The sequence below is a fragment of the Piliocolobus tephrosceles genome, chromosome 15 (assembly GCF_002776525.5).
Source record: "Piliocolobus tephrosceles isolate RC106 chromosome 15, ASM277652v3, whole genome shotgun sequence".
NCBI lineage: Eukaryota > Metazoa > Chordata > Mammalia > Primates > Cercopithecidae > Piliocolobus > Piliocolobus tephrosceles.
Window position 1 is genome coordinate 90,196,542 of NC_045448.1, and position 19,229 is coordinate 90,215,770.

The 19,229-nt window shown below is 44.6% G+C and overlaps 2 protein-coding genes across 6 annotated transcripts in view; one reads left to right on the forward strand and one right to left on the reverse strand.

Annotated features, from left to right (window-relative positions):
* The window catches only part of CD8A (CD8a molecule), a 7,207-nt gene extending 2,199 nt beyond the window's left edge, over positions 1 to 5,008 (reverse strand). The window contains exons 1-5 of the mRNA XM_023194901.2: positions 3,951 to 5,008; positions 3,506 to 3,862; positions 2,817 to 2,927; positions 2,505 to 2,615; positions 1,696 to 1,726 (exon numbers count right to left, since the gene is read on the reverse strand). Coding sequence (XP_023050669.2) covers positions 1,696 to 1,726; positions 2,505 to 2,615; positions 2,817 to 2,927; positions 3,506 to 3,862; positions 3,951 to 4,122 — 782 coding nt within the window. The 5' untranslated portion in view covers positions 4,123 to 5,008. The remainder of the gene's footprint in view (positions 1 to 1,695; positions 1,727 to 2,504; positions 2,616 to 2,816; positions 2,928 to 3,505; positions 3,863 to 3,950) is intronic.
* An 831-nt stretch (positions 5,009 to 5,839) lies between these two features.
* LOC111528202 (histone-lysine N-methyltransferase SUV39H2-like) lies at positions 5,840 to 18,509 on the forward strand. 5 transcript variants are annotated; one of them, XM_023194899.1, is made up of 4 exons: positions 5,840 to 5,991; positions 7,201 to 7,339; positions 16,504 to 16,661; positions 16,981 to 18,509. In XM_023194899.1, exons 3-4 carry the CDS (start codon positions 16,551 to 16,553, stop codon positions 17,902 to 17,904), a joined length of 1,035 nt encoding a protein of 344 aa, XP_023050667.1. In that variant the 5' UTR covers positions 5,840 to 5,991; positions 7,201 to 7,339; positions 16,504 to 16,550; the 3' UTR covers positions 17,905 to 18,509. The 5 variants fall into 5 exon arrangements, with proteins under 5 accessions (XP_023050667.1, XP_023050666.2, XP_026304916.1 ...); XM_023194898.2 differs by adding an exon at positions 11,017 to 11,107 and having other exon boundaries at positions 5,841 to 5,991; positions 16,504 to 18,508; XM_026449131.1 differs by having other exon boundaries at positions 5,841 to 5,991; positions 16,504 to 18,508.
* Positions 18,510 to 19,229: the final 720 nt, after the last annotated feature.

A 19,229-nucleotide genomic window follows, 5' to 3' on the forward strand; every position in this document is an offset into this window, starting at 1 on the left:
AGAAAGAAAAAAGTGTGAATTCAGCACCAGGCTAGCACCTCGTAGACATGCTAATTCATCATGAGTGTCGTGTCTGCACTCTCAGCCCTCTAAAACCTCTCTGTTGAAGCGGAGTGGCCCACCATCATCACTGAGTATATTAACTCAGGTGTTGGAATTCCCCAGATGTGTTTAATCTGTATAGCTTTGTATTTTAAGGCAGAACTTTATTCTCAGTTATTCATCTCAAAATGAGAGTTTTGAGAAAAGGGATGATTCTCCTACAAAATTTCCCAAGTGTACCCTGAATAATAAAAATGCTAAAACTTTTCTCCTTTTTTTTTTTTTTGAGATGGAATCTTGCTCTGTTACCCAGGCTGGAGTGCAGTGGTACAATCTCAGCTCACTGCAACCTCTGCCTCCTGGGTTCAAGAGATTCTCCTGCCTCAGCCTCCTGAGTAGCTTGGATTATAGGCATGCACCACAATACCTGGCTGATTTTAAAGAGTCTTTATCCCCTTGGTATATCACCTATAACATATGCATTGGAAATTCATCGCATTTTCATTGGTAAAAATAACAATGTGTAAAGTCCTGAATTTGGATTTCCTCAGAAAAAGGTAAAGGCATATAAAATACAAACTCCAGGTATAAAATGTAAAATATTTCATCTATTTAATAGAACTGGCGTACATATTCGGTTATCCTTAACACTTCAGCCTGCAACCACGGGGAAGGTGTCTGAGCTTTGGATGGAAGTTGCAGCTCCCCAGCAGTATGACCTTGGACAAATCACTAAATGTTCTAAGCCTCAGTTTCCTTATTTGTACAATGCAGGTAATCGTGACTACTTTAAAGGTTGTTATAAAACTTAAAATTAAAAAAAGTCTATCTATAAAGCATGTAACATGCATTATAGGCTTTCATCAAATGGTTATTATTATTGATAATGTGAGTTTAATTGTGCCTTTGCCACTTTACTAATCCCTGAGCCATGAGATGGGACAAGGTTGCTGTGAGGATTAAGAGAGATGGGGTGTATTACCCTATCACAGGTCTGACTGGAGCAGGCACTTGTTAGATGCTACCACAGGGATGCCTCAGTCAACAGATGAAGAGAGGAAGTTTATAACAATGAGTGTGTGTGTGTTTTAATCATTTCAGAATGATCGTGGGCTGAAACTGGATGGGGCACTCACTTGAGCTGCCAGAGAGCTAATTGTCCCTGCATCTCATTCCCCTTTTTTCTACTCCAGTCCTTGACAGCAAAACAAGGTCCTACATGACACAGAGAAATTAGGAAGCAAAGCCATTATTTTTTTGGTTCAGCTGATAAAAATTGGCTCTCCCTCAAAAAACTAGACCAGCCAAGTAGGAAAAAAAAAAAAAAAAAAAAAAAAAAAACGGTTTTCTTAAGAAAACAACAAAACCCAGATGGAATAATCAGAATAAAGAGGAGGTCAGGTCCTCCAAGGAGCTAGGATGAATTGGGGGAATCCCTCAGGTTTTTTTTTTTAAGTGCCAGGCCAAATAAGATGGAGATTTACTGGAGTCACACTGTGTCGACACCAGCCTAACCTGGGCCTACTTTTTCTCCAGGACTCCACGGCCATGACCTCTCTCTGGGAAAAGTTCCTACTATTTGCTATTGGGGAAACCGGGACCCCACCCCAGAGCTGGCTAAAGTGAGCAGGCTGAGCGTTCAAAGAGACTCACCTGGGACATTTGCAAACACGTCTTCGGTTCCCTGGATAAGGAAAAAGAAGGGAAAAAGTGAGTGCCCCCATCCACCAATAGTCCCCAAAGACAGTGTTTTTGTTTTGCTTTGTTTTGTTTTTGTTGTTGCTGTTGCTGCTGCTGCTGTTTTTTTGGTTTTACAAAAAATCATTTCAAAACGATCATGGGCTGAAATTGGATGAGGCAAATAGGGAATTGCCCCTACGAATTCTCCTTCCTTTCCCCTATTTCTTTGAGGATTATAACTCTTGAGAGCCGGGTAAGAGCTTCTTATCCATCCTTCTCCTCAAGCATCAATTTTTTAAAAATTGCAACTGCAGACGCGGGCGAAAGCAGAGAGCCTGCAGACCTGATCCGGCACCTCCCTTGCATGGGACCCAAAGCAGAGTAGGCGGTTCGCGGGAAGAGGGCCAAGGACGAACCTCAAACTGGTCGTGGTTTTGACTTAACCCCCCTGGGCACTTGACCCAGGGCCACAGCGGCCCCCTGCTGGCGGGCGTTTGTCGTGTGTCCCGACAGGTGCGCGCGCTGCGGGCTTGGCTGACCGAACACACCCGCTGCAGCGGCTCCGGGAACAGGGCTTTGTCTACCGAAACCTCTCTGAGAGCGCAAGGAGCGGGAAGGGCTTTCTCGCATTCTATCTCCAGGAAAGAAGTGCCTGTACCTGCTGGGCAACTCGGGAGTCCCAGAAATCTCAACCCCACACCCCGCAAGGTCCACCAGGAGCTAGCAGCGCCAAAGGCAGGAGCAGAGCCGTCTCCTCCCGGCCGCGATTCCTCGGGACTTACTGTGGTTGCAGTAAAGGGTGATGACCAGTGACAGGAGAAGGACCCCGCAGGTCCCGGCCAAGGGCGCCCAGATGTAGATATCACAGGCGAAGTCCAGTCCTCTCGTGTTCACTGACGACACCAAAGACGCCGACATTTAGGAGCGGGCCCGGGACCTCCCAACCGCCCCACCATCCCAGGCACGTCTCTCCGCCTCAGGTCTCGGTTTCCCACCACTTGGATAGCCCTTGACCTACAGTATCACGGCTCCCCCTGGCATGGGCTCTCCCGGCGGTCCGTGCCGCCCCCGCTCCGAGCCCCCGCACGCCTCACCTGAGCCCCCAGCCGCTGGCCAGCACGCCTCTGGGCGCAGGGACAGGGGCTGCGACGCGGTGGTGGGCGCCGGTGTGGGTGGTCGCCGCGCTGGCGTAGTGGTGGGCTCCGCTGCAGGGGCAACAGAGCGTGGTTGGGGGCCAGGCTGGGATTATGGACGCGCCCCCGCCCCAGCCCCAGCCTCGCGCGCCTTTCCCCACGGGAACGCCTCCCCCCGGTTTTCCTGGGAGAAGGGGTGGCAGAGGAGACGGGATGGGTACCCCGGAATGGGCGCGGACCCCTGTGCTCGGGCCTTGGCTTAGCCAAGCGCACGCGGCGACCGGCCCCAGCGCAGGAGCCCGCTCCCCTGCACCTGTCCTCTCTCCCCGGCAACCAGCAACCCTGGAGCGCGGGTTGATTGCTGTCCGCATTTTACCCACGAGCAAATGGAGGCGTAGAGAATTTAAGTCATTTGCCCAGAACCACGCAAGCATCCGAACTCGAGCCCAGATCGGCCGGACGTAAAACACTATCCCTATTCCCTTCTCGGCCGCACGTTAGCCTCAGTTTGCTGTGTCTGTGAAATGGGAACAATATCTAAGTCTCTTCCAGGTGCGCTAAGAGGCTTGAAAGTAGGGCCTATGTGTGGAAAACAGGTTGAGGTGAACCCCAAGTCCCACGCGGAGAGGTGCCGCACCCTGCGCCCGGACCTGGCAGGAAGACCGGCACGAAGTGGCTGAAGTACATGATGGAGTTGCTCAGGGCCGAGCAGAAATAGTAGCCCTCGTTCTCCTGGCGGAAGTCACGTAGGGTGAGGACGAAGGTGTCCCCCAGGGTTCTCTTGCCCGAGAACCTCTGGGTGTCCAGCCCCTCCGCCGCCTTGGGCTTGTTTTGGGAGAGGTATAGGAGGAAGGTGGGGCGGGCGGCGGTGCCGCGCGGTTGGAAGAGCCACGAGCAGCCCGACGTCGGGTTGGACAGCAGCACCTGGCACTTCAGCTCCACAGTCTCTCCCAGGTTCCAGGTCCGATCCAGCGGCGACACCCGGAACTGGCTTGGCCTGGCGACGTCTGCAGGCAGCAGGCAGCGAGGCTGAGCCCCGAGTCCCGCGCCCCCCGCCCGCCCCATCCCCTGCCTTTTCGGGGGTCGCAAACTCACGGAGCAGCAAGACCAGCGGCAGGAGCAAGGCGGTCACGGGTGGGGCCATGACACGCTCCCCAGGACGCGGCTCGGCTCGAAGCTCGGGCGCCACGGGAGGCGCGCGGGAGCCGGTGGGGAGCGGAGGGGGGGAAGTTGCGCCCTTTGACCAGCCTGGAGCCTGATTTCGCATTTGGAGGATGTGATGTCACCCGAAGACCCGCGGAGGAGAGTCACCCTCCTTTTCGCGGTTGTCGCCTTCCAGCCCGGTGAGGAGGCTGGGGCCTGTGAATGGGGCTGTCGAGGCAGCCTGGTCAGTCAACTGGGGGCAGCTGAAAACTGCGGGTTCGGGGATGAGGAAAAGGGCTTGGAAATAGTCCCCGGAAATGGTTGTGTTAGGAGAGTGACAGAGTGGGTGAAGGGAGATCAAAGATTTCAAGAAGTGAGGGCGAGAGTCGGCAGGAAAGGAGGGGAGTGTCCCTTCCTTTGCCTTCACTAAAGGCGTCTCATGTACTGTCACCCTGGGACTTTTTGTCGGCAAAATGGGCACTGAGGGCTGAAAAGGAAGAGGAGCTAGCCAACTGCCCGCTTCTCAGGAACTCGCGCAGAGCAGCCCCAGTGTTCACCGAGGAAGGGTCCTCTCCCTTCCCCCAGGAAATTTCCATGAGGGAGGCAGCAGCCGAAGCTTTGGGTGGCAGTGTCAGTGCGCTGCTGACCTCATCCTTCCGGCCTTTCATCCAGCGGCTAAACCCACCAAACAGTCTCATCTCTTCTTGGAGCCTTTGCAACAGCCCCTACACTGGTTTCTCTCCTGACCAGCCCTCCAGCCACGTTGTTATAAAAATTATTATTCTCATAAAGGGAATCTAACAGCGTCACTCCTACAGCCTCCCATGGCCTGCATTGCTGGATGGAAACTCAACTCTCAGCTTGATTGACCAGCCCTTGGGTGCTGGCTCCTCCCAGCCTCCACACAGCCCCCTGCCCTGCCTTTCCCAAACACCTGCAGCTGCAGCTGCAGCTTCACAGGCTTGAGGTCATTCAACCCCTGTGCTCTGTGCTTTCACGCCCTTGCACTTGCTGTAGATCCGCCTGGAATGCTGGTCTGTGAAAGCCCTGGAGGCAGCTCCTGTGCAGTCTCATTTGGACCTCATTTCTTTCACCCCCAGCTCTGGGTGCTCGGCTGGGAGGTGTGGGTGTGGGTGAATGCTTGGGTGGAGGCGGTTTTCTTTCTTCTGTCCCTAGCACACATGTGTCCCCTTCCTTTCTGTTTCTTTAAAAAAAAAAAAAAGAAAAGAAAGAAAGAAAGAAAGACTGGAGTCTCGCTGTTTTACTCAGGCTGGCCTTGGGACTCCTGGGCTCCAGTGATCCTCCTGCCCCAGCCTCCTGAGTAGCTGGGACTATAGGCTCATCCTTCCTTTTTGCCTGTTTTTGTCCTGAAACCTTCTAACCCCAGTGGCACGCCCTCTTCCCATTTCTTCAGGGCTTCTGAGTCTTTCCACTTTGAATCCCATTGTGGCTGCACCTCACATTACTACTGCTTGATCCTAGAGACAAGACACCTGGCATTCTGTGTTCCACATGTCTGCCCCACCTATGAGTTCTGCTGGGTGAGGACCATGCCCCAGACTTCATGATGTGTCCTCCATCCCCAGAAACACAGCATGGGCTGAGCTGTGCTCCTTGAACTGCACTCTCCTTATCCTTGTGAGGTCCAAACTTAAGTGTTGGATGGTTTTTGTTGTTGTTGTTGCTATTGTTTTGTTGTTGTTGTTGCTGTTGTTTGTTTGTTTGTTTGTTTGAGATGGAGTCTAGCTTTGTTGCCCAGGCTGGAGTGCAGTGGCACGATCTCGGCTCACTGTAGCCTCTACCTCCCAGGCTCGAGTGATCCTTCCACCTCAGCCTCCTAAGTAGCTGGGACCACAGGAGCGCACCACCATGCCCGGCTGAGTTTTTGCATTTTTGGTAGAGATGGGGTTTCACCATGTTGCCCAGGCTGATCTCCAATACCTGAGGTCAAGTACTCTGCCCCGCCTTGGCCTCCAAAGTGTTGAGATTACAGGTATGAGCCACCATATCGGGGCCTGGATGGGCTTTTTTTTCTTTTTTTAATTATTTTGATTTCAGTACCTCCTTCCAGCTCCCTCAAAGCATCCAAGATGCTTATTCTAACATGGAACATGTAACATTTTATATTCTGAAATTTTAAAAAATGTCTTTTAAGTGACAACAGTGCAATATATTATTGTACAAAAACAAACACAAAGTCCCCTGTCTCGACTCTTGTCACTGTCATCTGCTCCCCACAGAAAACCACTGTTACAGTTGAATGTGTCCCTCAGATATTATCTGTACCTAAACAGATGTTTATACATCATCTTAGACACCTGGGATTGTATGAGATATGTATTTTTGCAACATATCTTGTTTCACAGTGGAAGGAGAGCTTTCAGCAGATGTAGATCCACCTCATTCTTATAAAAGGGGGGCATTTTATATGGGTGTTCCATAATTTAATTCTGCTGTTAGTGGACATTTAGGCAATGTCTCATTATTGCAACACTAGCAAGGCTGTAGTAGATATAATGTATCTGTATCACTGAGGGCTTGCACCAGTACCTGCAGCTTTTTCAAATGGAAGATGAGGGAGCTGGGAAAGAAAACACCTTTGCAATGATGGTTATAACTGGCATATCGATGTATGCATGTGTGTGTGTGTGTGTGTGTGCATGGTATGTGGGTCCCTCGCTGTGTAGACACAGTGCTGTCCCTCAACTCACATGAATGAGGGAGACAAGGAAGCAATCAAGTCCAGACAGGCCACCAACACATCAATCCTTGCTGTAGATGGTAGTTTGCCATTTTGCTCAGTACTACCAGCACTGTATCAGAAGTGTCAAATGGCCCTGCTGGCTAAAGGCTACAATCAAGAGGGTGGTAAGGAAGATGATTAGATACGAAACTGCACTTGCCCAGTGGTGGAAGCATGGAGGGAGCCAGAGTCAACCTCCACATATTTGGATCTTGGGAATCAGGACCCTGAGTATGATGATGACCAGATTTGGGGGTGTACTGCTTTAAAATAGAGCAGTTCCATCTTAGTCTCACGGAAATCAGCTTGGGGGCCTTCTAGCCCTGCAGCTCAGAGAAGTGTCAGCCGGGGGATGGCAGCCCCTTTGTACAGAGCACCATGGGGGTTGGAGGGGAGAGGACAAGGCAACATGTCAAACCCATCAAGGAGGCTTTGTGACCCCAATGATATTTTTTGCAGAACGTGGTGGATTTTCGATGTAACCACAATGACATCCGCCTTGCAGTAGGCAGAACAGATGCAATTGCACGAGTTCTGGAGATACTTTCTGTAGACCAGGTGTGCAGAGGGCTGGATTGGGCCTATCCATCACTTCCAGGTAAGCTCCCAAACCCCACGCTGCAGCACTCACTTGGGATGGCATGAAGAAATGTGAATGACTGCACTCCTTTAAGCAAGCCCCTTATTTTAAAAAATATCCAGAAGTAGATAGGGTAAGATAGTAACCAGTTTCTATGCTGATTTAAACTGGTCCATGGAAATGGAAAATTTTAATGCAGACTAAAGACATATTCAAAATGCATAAGCAGGCAGAACAGTGGTAGGAAATTCATCAGGGTTCTGTGCCACTGCTCCTAAGACATGGACTGCAGGGACAAGCTGGAATCATAGCTGGAAAATTGCCTGCTGTGTCCCCATTGCCAATTCAGGTCTATGGAGATGTTACTGTTCTTGGAAGGAGTTGGTTTGTCCAGGGCTAGAAACTCTAGAGTTATTAGGGCTTTGTTTTATCTCAATTAGAAATACCAATCAATTTGGCTTCACTTCTGTCACCCTTCTTTTCCTCCACCCCAAGTTCCCCAAGTTCATCTAGGCTGCTGTCCTTCTTTCCTGAACTTTTGCAATGGTCTCTTAACTGGATACTCCCATTTCTACTCTGGTCCCTTCTAGTGAAAATCTCATCATGCCAACCTCCTGCTTCAACCTGAGAGGGCTTCCTGGTATCCCTAGTAGAATGTCAGGGATCCCTAATGTTGCCTGTGAGACCCTGAACACTTGGTTTCATAGTCTCTGTCCTCTCACCCGTCACCTTCTTCACTACTCCTAGGCTCAGCATCTCTCATTTCTCAAGGGGGCCCTAGTCCTTTACACTTCAGAGCCCTTAAACATGCTATTCCCTGAGCCAAGAATGTTCTCACCTCTGCTCTCTGCTTACCAAACTCCTCTCCCTTGAGACCCAGCTCAAGCATCTCCTTCCTGTGGGGTTCAGCTCCTTCCCCTCCCACTCCCAGACAGTACAGACCACATCCTTCTCTTCTCTGTGTCACCCGGAACTTGGGTATCTGCAGACTGGAGTATAATGGTGTGTTTGCCTGTCCAGCTTGACAACCAAACCCTTGGTCCCTTGAGGAAGGAGACTTGTCCCTCTCATGTTTACACCAGGGTGCCAAACAAAGGGCTTGGCACACACTCAAGAAATTATTGCTCAGTAAAAGCTAAAGGAAGGTAGAAGTAGGGTACAGCAGACCAGAGGAGGCCGAGATAGTTCATTCCAAGTAAGAGTGGCCAGGAAAGGCTTCACACATAGCTGGGTTTGAAGATAAAGGAAGAATTAGGAGAGACGTTGTTTAGAATGAGGCATTTGATATGTCTGATCAAGATCAGCTGATACCATGCTTTAACACAGAGTAATGGTATAGTTAAAAACAAAAGGAAGAGGAGGAAGGGGAGAAGGCAGATGTACTCAAAAGCAAGATAAACATCTTCAAGGACGTAGCTGCTGGGCAATGACTGGAATCAGGGGCTGGCTTGCTGGGATCTGTTCTTAGCAAACCATTCTTGGGCCTGGGTCTTGAGTGTCTGCTCTTAGTGTAGAGGCACCAAGAATTTGACTCCTTCAGCTAACAGAGTTTCACAGTGCTTTGCCTATAGAGGAAGGCTGGAGCCAGGCTCTCTGCTTGAAACAGGAATTTGGATCTGGGTTTCTCTTGATTGAAAGAGAGCCCACAGCCATCCATGTAAGGCCTAGTTCTGACTGTGGGCCCTGGAAAGTCAGACGCTACTAAAAAAAAAACTCAGGAAAAGAGAGAGTAAAGAGAGGAAGAGATTTTCAAAAATTTCTATTCAAGATAATCCTGCACACACAATCAAAATTCAAAGTATACATAAAAAAAGACTCAACAAGTGGAATGTGAACTCACTTCCAAAAAGATGCAAATTATTGAACAATTTGAAAAAAATTTAAAACAAAGAGAACAACAAATGTAGAAAATGCAGAAATTGAAGAAGAACAGTTGAAGATGGTAAATACTGAGCATACTGGAAATGAACACTCTACATATTAAACTAGGATATACTCTAGGTTGGACATGGTTGAAGGGATAATTAGTGAATTGGAAGCTAGTATGGAGAAATTCACAGAGAATGCAACACAGGAAGATGAAGACAGAAGCAGTTTGAAAAAGCTGTTGAGATATATTAGCACGGTGAAGTGTTTAATAGGATTTCAGAAAGGGGAGAACAAAGGGACTGTGGAGAGGAAATACGGGAAGAAAGCATGGCTGAAAAATGTTCACAATTAAACACAAACATTCTCAGATCAAAAATACTCTTAGTGCCAAGTATAAAAACATATACATCTTTCCACATATCAAAGTGAATTATAAGAAATCAAGAGTAAAGAGAAGAGGGCATCCCAGGAAGCTAGGATGTTTGGAATATAATTGGGAGAATCCTTAGTTGCAGTTTGGATTGGGCAGAGAGGGTAAGAAGCTGAACTGTAATGAGGAAAAATTTTGGTTACACCTTGCATTGACTCTCTGTCAGCCCCCTCCCTTGGTGCTGACACATGCTTACCATAAAACTGATCCAATGGTCTCATAGAGTTGATGTTTGTGGTTTCTTTGAATAAACATAGAGACTGATCCTTGCAGTCTTAAAACCTGAGAAAGTTATATTTGCCTTATCTGAGTTCCTTTCTAGGGAAACCAACCACTGGGGCTCCCAGATAGTAGCAATGAGCTGAAACTCACCAGATCACTTATTATAAACAATAAGACATCAGCCTCTTCACCTGGTATGACTGCCTAACCCACCTCTTGTTTCCTGTTGTCCAACTCCTTTTCCTTACTCCTCCCGACTTCCTGTTTTCCCACACATGGTTACATGTCTTCCCTGCTATATAAACCCCTTACTTTTAGTCAGTCAGAGGGATAGATTTGACACTGATCTCCCATCTCCTCGGATGCAGCACCTGACTAAACTCTTCTTCCTTGGCAATACTTGCTATCTCAGTGATTGACTTTCTGTGAGGTGAACAGAAGGACCTAGATGGATGCCCTGGTGTTTCAGTAACAAAATTGTTGCAGATCTTTAATCTCAAGAACACTGAAACAGAAGTGTTCTGAATGCAACTGGAGAGCCAGGATTTGAGTTCAGGAGAGGGGCCAGGGCTGGGGATGCAGCCTTGGGAAGGAGGTGAGAAGTTGTGAGAGTGGGTGTCATTGCAAAGGAAGGTGGTGTGGAAAGAAACATACAGAAGAGGATATGAAACCTTCAGGAAAGGCTCATATTGAAGAGCAAGAAATAAAACATTGGCAAGGAATCCAGATAGTGCAGAAAATTCAGAATGGGGCTTGAGAAGGTGGAAAAACTTCACAGGAGGTTAGGGTGATAAGAGAGGCACAGAGAGGACATCAAAGCCTGTGACAGGTAGAGATTGTAAGCTCATGTCTGCCCCGGCCCACGTGAGGACATCCCACATGTTTGCCATTGGTGGATGGTAAGATGAGGAGGACTTACAGGAGAAAGGCCAAGAAGGGCAGGTAGGGGCAGCGTGGGGAATTGTGGAGGGTAATGTCAGATGAAGTGATGTTGACTTCCAAACTTCATTCATTATTCACTCATTTAAATATTTCTACTATTCACTTTTTTTTAAAGAAAAGTTTTGAAAATATTTTAACATAGAACAATACACCAAATAATATAAAATGCCCCCTCTTTATAACTTATAAGTGTTAACATTTTGTTCACATAATGTTCATATGAACCTTACAGATAAAATGGTACCCTTCCAAATACCACCCCACCCACCTTCTCACCAAAAGCTAAATTTGGAGTTTTGTTCATTAATTATGACAGAAAGATGGTAAGTGTTTTAATTTTTAATGTTTTTACCTTTCCTATAGAGCTGAGAGAGAAGGATGCTAAATTTCCAATGAGTGTAGATTTGTCTATTTCTCCTTTTAATTCGGTCTATATTTTGTCGCCTATATTTTGAAGCTTTGTTATTAGGTGCATACACATTTAGAACTGTTGTGTCTTCTGTATGAATCGACTCTTTTATCATTATGAAATGTCCGTCTTTACCTCTGGTAATACTTTGTTTTGAAGTCTAACTTTTATTCATAAGGAACACAGCTTTCTTTTTCCTTTTCTTTCTTTCTTTCCTTTTTTTTTTTTTTTTTTTTTTGAGATGGCGTTTCACTCTTGTGGCTCAGGCTGGAGTGCAATGGCACGATCTCAGCTCATTACAACCTCCACCTTCCAGGTTCAAGCAATTCTCCTGCCTCAGCCCCCAGAGTAGCTGGGATTACAGGCATGCACCACCACGCTTGGCTAATTTTGTATTTTTAGTAGAGATGGCATTTCTCCTTGCTGGTCAGGCTGGTCTCGAACTCCCAACCTCAAGTGATCCATCTGCCTCGGCCTTCCAAAGTGCTGGGATTATATGCATGAAGCACTGCACCCAGCCTGCATAATGTATCTTTTTATATCCATTTACTTTCAACTTTCCCTTCTCTGTTTTGAAATTTTTACTACATATGTATACGTGTATATGTGTATATACATAAAAATGCGATATAATTTTATTTTCTGAGATTTTCAGAATACAGATATGTCATCATATTGTGTGTCTTTGAGCTACGTTGATACATATAGATTTATTTTAAATACTGTATGGTATATTATCTTGTGAATGTGCCACAGTTTCATGTTCAGTGGTTCTTGAACCAGAGTGTTCTTCTCTCTGGAAGTACCTGGAAGCTGTCCTTGGGGATACACATAATTTTAAGGAAATTGTTTTCCAGATGCTCAACTCCCATTGGTTCTCTCTTCATAAAATGGATCTGCCCAAGAACAAGTTCCTGTGTTTGGGCTTTGTGCTGGTTCTCCTTTCTGGCCTATTCGTTCATGATTGTTTTATTTTCCACTTTAAAACTGAATGGCAAACTTCCCACCTGCCTGGTCTTTACTATGCCCCAGAGGTGGGTGCATAATCCTCTGGGCCACTAATAAACAGACAAATCCAAACATTTTTCATGTAATTTCCATCCGTTAGAAATTGCCAAAGAATGCATTTCTCCTGAGAAGAGTCCCCAGTATTCAGGTAAAGAGTCATCTGGGGGCTGGGCGCCATGGCCCACGCTTGTAATCCCAGCACTTTAGGAGGCCGAGGTGGGCAGATCACGAAGTCAGGAGATCGAGACCATCCAGGCTAACACAGTGAAACCCTGTCTCTACTAAAAATACAAAAAATTAGCCAGGCGAGGTGGCAGGCGCCTGTAGTCCCACTGCTCGAGAGGCTGAGGCAGGAGAATGGCATGAACCTGGGAGGCTGAGCTTGCAGTGAGTTGAGATCGCGTCACACTGCACTCCAGCTTGGATGACAGAGCAAGACTCTGTCTCAAAAAAAAAAAAAAAAGGGTCATCTGGGAGGAATGCAGGAGGCAGAGTGCCTCACAGCAGACTTTGGGGCTTCATCACTCTACTCAGCTCTCTATCGTTGAGCTAGAATTCAGAGGTGAGACAGTCATTATAAGGATGCATATTAACATGTTCATTATGATTACAGAAGGAATCAGACTTCTTTTTTTTTTTTAACAGAATGTAAGTCTGATTAGTTAATTGGTTTGACATTGAAGACCAGCTTCGCCAATGAGGTTAATTTTAATTAATTTAAATTATTTTAATTTTAATTTTAATTAAAAGTATTTTAATTTTTCTTGAATCCAATGAACTACATCTTTAGCTCCAAGGTTTTGATGAAAATCAAGTTTAGCACTTAAGAAGCAGCTTAGAAAAAGAAAAAAAAAAGAAGAAAACAATTTCAACAAGTTTAAAATATATGATAAGATAAAAGCATTTTTACCAGGTGCAGTGGCTCATGCCTGTAATCCCAGCACTGTGGGAGGCCGAAGTGGGCAGATCATGAGGTCAGGAGTTTGAGACCAGCCTGGCCAACATGGTGAAACCCCGTCTCTATTAAAAATACAAAAAAAACTTGGCTGGGCATGGTGGCAAGTGCCTGTAATCCCAGCTACTCAGGAGGCTGGGAAGCTGAGTTAGGAGAATTGCTTGAACCCAGAAGGTGGAGGTTGCAGTGAGCCGATATTACACTACTGCACTCTAGCCTGGGTGACAGGGTGAGACTCCATCTCAAAAAAAAAAAAAAAAAAAAAAGAAAGAAAGAAAAAAAGACAAAAGCATTGTATCACAATATTGTTTGTGTTGGAATTTGTCTTGAAATTACATTAAAATATTTCTAATATCCCAACACTTTCCAAGTTAATCAATTTCAGCAATCAATTTTAAGTGAAAGAAGAATGGTGTCATTGATGGCTACTTGGTAGGCTTCAGTACAACCTAGTTTAGGGCTTCCAAAATCTGAGAAAGTGAATAAATCTAAAGATGGTAACAAACCCATGTGCAGGTCAATGGTTCCCAAGTCTTTGCCTTCAACAAAATTGCAAGAAGGCCTTCTAGATTTGGCAACTAACATGGGCTGAATTGTGCCCCCCCAAGTACATTTGTTGAAGTCTTATACTCTCGCATCTCACAATGTGACCTTATTTGGAGATAGGGTCCTTACAGAGGTAATCAAGTTCAAGTGAGGCCATTAGGATGGGTTCTAATCCAATATAACTGGTGTCCTTATGGAAAGAGGCAATCAGGACACACACACAGAGAACGTCATCTGAAAACAAGGCAGAGATGGGGTGATGTTTCTACAAGCCAAGGAATGCCAAAGATTGCCAGCAACTGACTAGAAGCTAGGTGAGAGGCATGGAACAAATTCCTTCTCTAGCTCTCAGAAGGAACACACCCAGCTGACACCTTGATCCTGGACTTCTAGCTTCCGGAAATGTGAGGCAATAAATATCTTTTGTTGAAGCCACCTAGTTTGTGGTACTTTGTTAAAACAGCTCTAGCAAACTAATACAGCAACTAATAGATCACTAAAATTAATTTTTGATGATAGATAACATTGTGTTTGTTGCCTCTTTCTTTCTCTCTCTCTCTTTCTCTTCTTTCTTTTTCTTTTTCGGAGAGAGGGTCTTGCACTTTTGCCCAGGAGGGAGTGCAGCAGAGTCACTGCAGCCTCAACCTCCTGAGTTCAAGCAATCCTCCTACCTCAGCCTCCCAAGTAGCTGGGACTACAGCTGTGCACCATCACACCTGGCTACTTTTTGTACAGATGGGGTTTCACCATATTGCCCAGGCTGGTCTTGAACTCCTGGACTCAAGGTATCCATCCATCCACCTTGGCTTCCCAAAATGCTGGGATTACAGACATGAGCCACTGCACCTGGCTCATGTTTTTGTCTTTTTGGAAAAAAAAAAAAAAAGGAAAAAGTTAGAAGATTTAGTGATTCTGCTGTAACAAAGCCAACTATGTATTTACGGAAACAAAATGTCTCAGTACTTGCATTGTACAACAAACAAAAACAAAACAAATTTTTTTTTTTTTTTTTTTTTGAGACGGAGTCTCGCTCTGTCGCCCGGGCTGGAGTGCAGTGGCGGGATCTCAGCTCACTGCAAGCTCCGCCTCCCGGGTTTACGCCATTCTCCTGCCTCAGCCTCCCGAGTAGCTGGGACTACAGGCGCCAGCCACCTCGCCCTGCTAACTTTTTGTATTTTTTAGTAGAGACGGGGTTTCACCGTGTTAGCCAGGATGGTCTCGAACTCCTGACCTCGTGATCCACCCGTTTCGGCCTCCCAAAGTGCTGGGATTACAGGCTTGAGCCACCGCGCCCGGCCTAACAAAACAAAATTAATGCTGAACTCTGTCTCATTCTAGCAATCAATAAGTCCTGTTATTTTATGTATCCATTAATTAATTGGACCCCAAAATTCGTTTGTGCTGGAGTCCATTTCATTAAGAGCTGAATTTTCTCCCAAAATTATTTTTTAAAAACTTTTTTTGAGATAATTGTAGATTGACATGCAGATAGAAGAAAGAGTACAGAGAATTCCATACCCTTTACCTAGTTTCCCCTAACAAAGGTTATTTATTTATTTTATTTATTTATTTATTTATTTTTAGAGACAGTTGTCTTCTGTTGCCCAGGCTGGAGTGCAGTGGTGCAATCTTGGCTCACTGCAACCTCTGCCTCCCGGATTCAAGTGAGTTTCCTGCTTCAGCCTCCTGAGTAGCTGGGATTACAGGCATCCACCATCATGCCTGGCTAATTTTTGTATTTTTAGTAGAGACAGGATGTCGCCATGTTAGCCAGGCTGGTCTCAAACTCCTGACCTTGCCTGGCCAAAAGTTACTTTTAATATTCATTAATTTTGAAGACTTACAGTTTATTTATGCTATAAAGGACAAGTGTGCACTGTTAATACTCACAATGATGACATAATCTAAAACTTTTAATATTTAGAAACTTATGGTTACAAGAAATTAAAAATTCATCTCTTGTGCTTTTTTGGAAGAGAAGTATGAAATATTGATCAATATAAGGTCCTTAAGCATATGCACCTATTATATTAAACTTTTATGGAGGAAGTAGAATAGAATTCATAAGTTCATTTGTTTTTATTTTTTACTTTTTTGAGACAGAGTCTCACTCTGCCGCCCAGGCTGGACTGCAGTGGCACAATCTCCACTCACAGCAACCTCCGCCTCCTTGGTTCAAGTGATTCCTGTGTCTCAGCCACCCGAGTAGCTGGGATTACAGGTGGGTACCACCACACCCGGCTAAATTTTGTATTTTTAATTTTTGTATTTTTAGTAGAGACGAGATTTTACCCTGTTAGCCAGGTTGGTCTTGAACTCCTGGGCTCAAGTGATCTGCCTGCCTTGGCTTCCCAAAATGCTGGGATTACAGGTGTGAACCATCGCGCCTGGCCTAGAATTCATAAGTTTAAGGAGAAGAAGGAGTGATGAAAATTTCCAAAAGTTAAGAATTTTTTCTTATGTTTTAAAAATGAGTGATGGTTGAAATAAAATTGATATTTATGTGCTATTATAAATAATTTAAAAGAATAAGGTTTTATTTTAAAAATCAACATTTACTTTGGAAATGATATCCTTTATAGTGATGAAAAATGTTTGATGTCAAGTTAAAACTGAGTAAAGAAGTACATTCATTTTGTAACAGCATTTTTCACAGTAGCTAAAATGTGGTAGCAAACCAAGTGTTTATTACTGGATGAATAAACAAAATGTGGACTCAGGAATCTCTCTTCTGGGCTCATACCCAAAGGAAATGAAATCACCACCTCACCAAAGTATCTGTACTCCTGTGTTTTTTGTAGCATTATTCATAATAACCAAGATATGGAGACAACCTGGACAACCATCAATGGATGAATGGTTAAAGAAATTGTGGTATGGATATATACAAAGGAATTCAGCCTTAAAACAGGAGGAGATCTCCACAAGATGGTGGCGGTGGGGGCCGAGGCGCGAGGAGGTGAGGCTGGAGCGCGACCCCCTCGCCCTCCCCATTCCCAGCTTGGTGTGTGCCTTGCCTAGTTTCACTTGATACTCTTCAGGAATTATGTAGAAAAGAAAAGCTCACATGTAAATCGATTGGAATCACCAAAAGGAATCTAAATAATTATGAGGTGGAATACTTGTGTGACTACAAGCTAGTAAAGGATATGGAATATTGTCTTGTAAAATGGGAAGGATGGCCAGATTCTACAAATACTTGGGAACCTTTGCAAAATCTGAAGTGCCCGTTACTGCTTCAGCAGTTCTCTAATGACAAGCATAATTATTTATCTCAGGTAAAGAAAGGCAAAGCAATAACTCCGAAAGACAATAACAAAACTTTGAAACCTGCCATCACTGAGTACATTGTGAAGAAGGCTAAACAAAGGATAGCTCTGCAGAGATGGCAAGATGAAATCAACAGAAGGAAGAATCATAAAGGAATGATATTTGTTGAAAATACTGCTGATTTACAGGACGCACCTTCAGACTTCTATTACATTAACAAATATAAACCAGCTCCTGGAATCAGCTTAGTCAATGAAGCTACCTTTGGTCGTTCATGCACAGATTGCTTCTTTCAAAAATGTTGTCCTGCTGAAGCTGGAGTTCTTTTGGCTTATAATAAAAACCAACAAATTAAAATCCCACCTGGTACTCCCATCTACGAATGCAACTCAAGGTGTCAATGTGAACCTGACTGTCCCAATAGGATTGTACAAAAGGGCACACAGTATTCACTCTGCATCTTTCGAACTAGCAATGGACGTGGCAGGGGTATAGAGACCCTTGTGAAGATTAAAAGAATGAGTTTTGTCATGGAATATGTTGGAGAGGTAATCACAAGTGAAGAAGCTGAAAGACGGAGACAGTTCTATGACAACAAGGGAATCACATATCTCTTTGATCTGGACTATGAATCTAATGAATTCACAGTGGATGCAGCTCGATATGGCAATGTGTCTCATTTTGTGAATCACAGCTGTGATCCAAATCTTCAGGTGTTCAGTGTTTTCATTGATAACCTCAATACTTATCTTTCCCAAAGAGCACTGTTTTCCACGAGAATTATAAATGCTGGAGAAGAGCTGACTTTTGATTATCAAATGAAAGGTTCCGGAGATATATCTTCAGATTCTATTGACCACAGCCCAGTCAAAAAGAGTGTCAGAAGAGTATGGAAATGTGGAGTTGTGACTTGCAGAAATTACCTCAACTGAACTTTTTCAGGAAATAGAGCTGATGATAATTATAATTTTTTTCCTAATGTTAACATTTTAAAAAGTACATATTTGGGACTCTTATTATCAAGATTGTATATCTTTCAAGACATTTGCCAAATGTATTACTGATGCCTCTGAGAGGGTCACTGGGTCTCACATACTGATTTGAAGTCTACATATTTATGGTGCTTAGAGACCAAACTAATGGAAGGCAGACTATTTACAGCCAGCATATGTGTACTTAAGTCTATGTGAACAGAGAAATGCCTCCTGTAGTGTTTGAAAGTGTTAAGCTGATAATGTCATTAACAATTGCTGAGAGGTCAAGCATTCAGCTTGCCATACACCTCAAATTCAGAGAAATAGTTAATTTGGGCAAATCTACCAGTTCTGTTTTTGCTACTCTATTGTCATTCCTCTTAATACTCACAGTACTTGTATTTGAGACAAATAGGTGATACTGAATTTTTAAAAAATAATAAAAATAAAAAATAAAAAGGAAGCGATCCTACCATTTGCCATAACCTAGACGGACCTGGAGGACATTATACTAAATGAAATAAGCCAGACACAGAAAAAAAAATTACATGATCTTCCTTATATGTGGAATCTTTTATTTACCTATTTTATTTATTTTAGATGGAGTCTCACTCTGCTGCCCAGGCTGGAGTGCAGTGGCGCAATTTTGGCTCACTGCAACCTCTGCCTACTGGGTTCAAGTAATTCTCCCGCCTCAGCCTACTGAGTAGCTGGGACTACAGGCACCCGCCACCACACCTGGCTAATGGTTGTACGTTTACTAGAGATGGGGTTTGGCCATTTTGGCTGGGCTAGTCTTGAACTCCTGACCTCAGATGATCCATCTGCCTTGGCCTCCCAAAATGCTGAGATTACAGGTGTGAGCTATCACGCCTGGCCTGTGGAATCTTTGAAAAGGGTCAAATATATAGAGAATAAAACAGTGGTTATCAAGATTGGAGTAGGAGAGAGGAAATGGGTCTAAGGATACAAAGTGGCAAACATATAGGGTGAGCAAGTTAAATAAAGTACAATATGAAGACTATAGTTAATAATAGTGTATTATTTCAGGATTTTTGTTAGATGAGCACAGTTGCTTTTGCTACAGGAGGAAATAAATGGGTAACTAAGTGAGATGATGGATATATCAATTTGTTTCACTATAGTATCCATTTTACTAAATATGTGTGTCTTATACCATTATGTTGTATAAACTTACATATACACAATAAGATTTATTTAAACAAACAAAATGTGGTATATACTTAGAGAAGAATATTATTCAGCCTTAAAAAGGAAGTCTG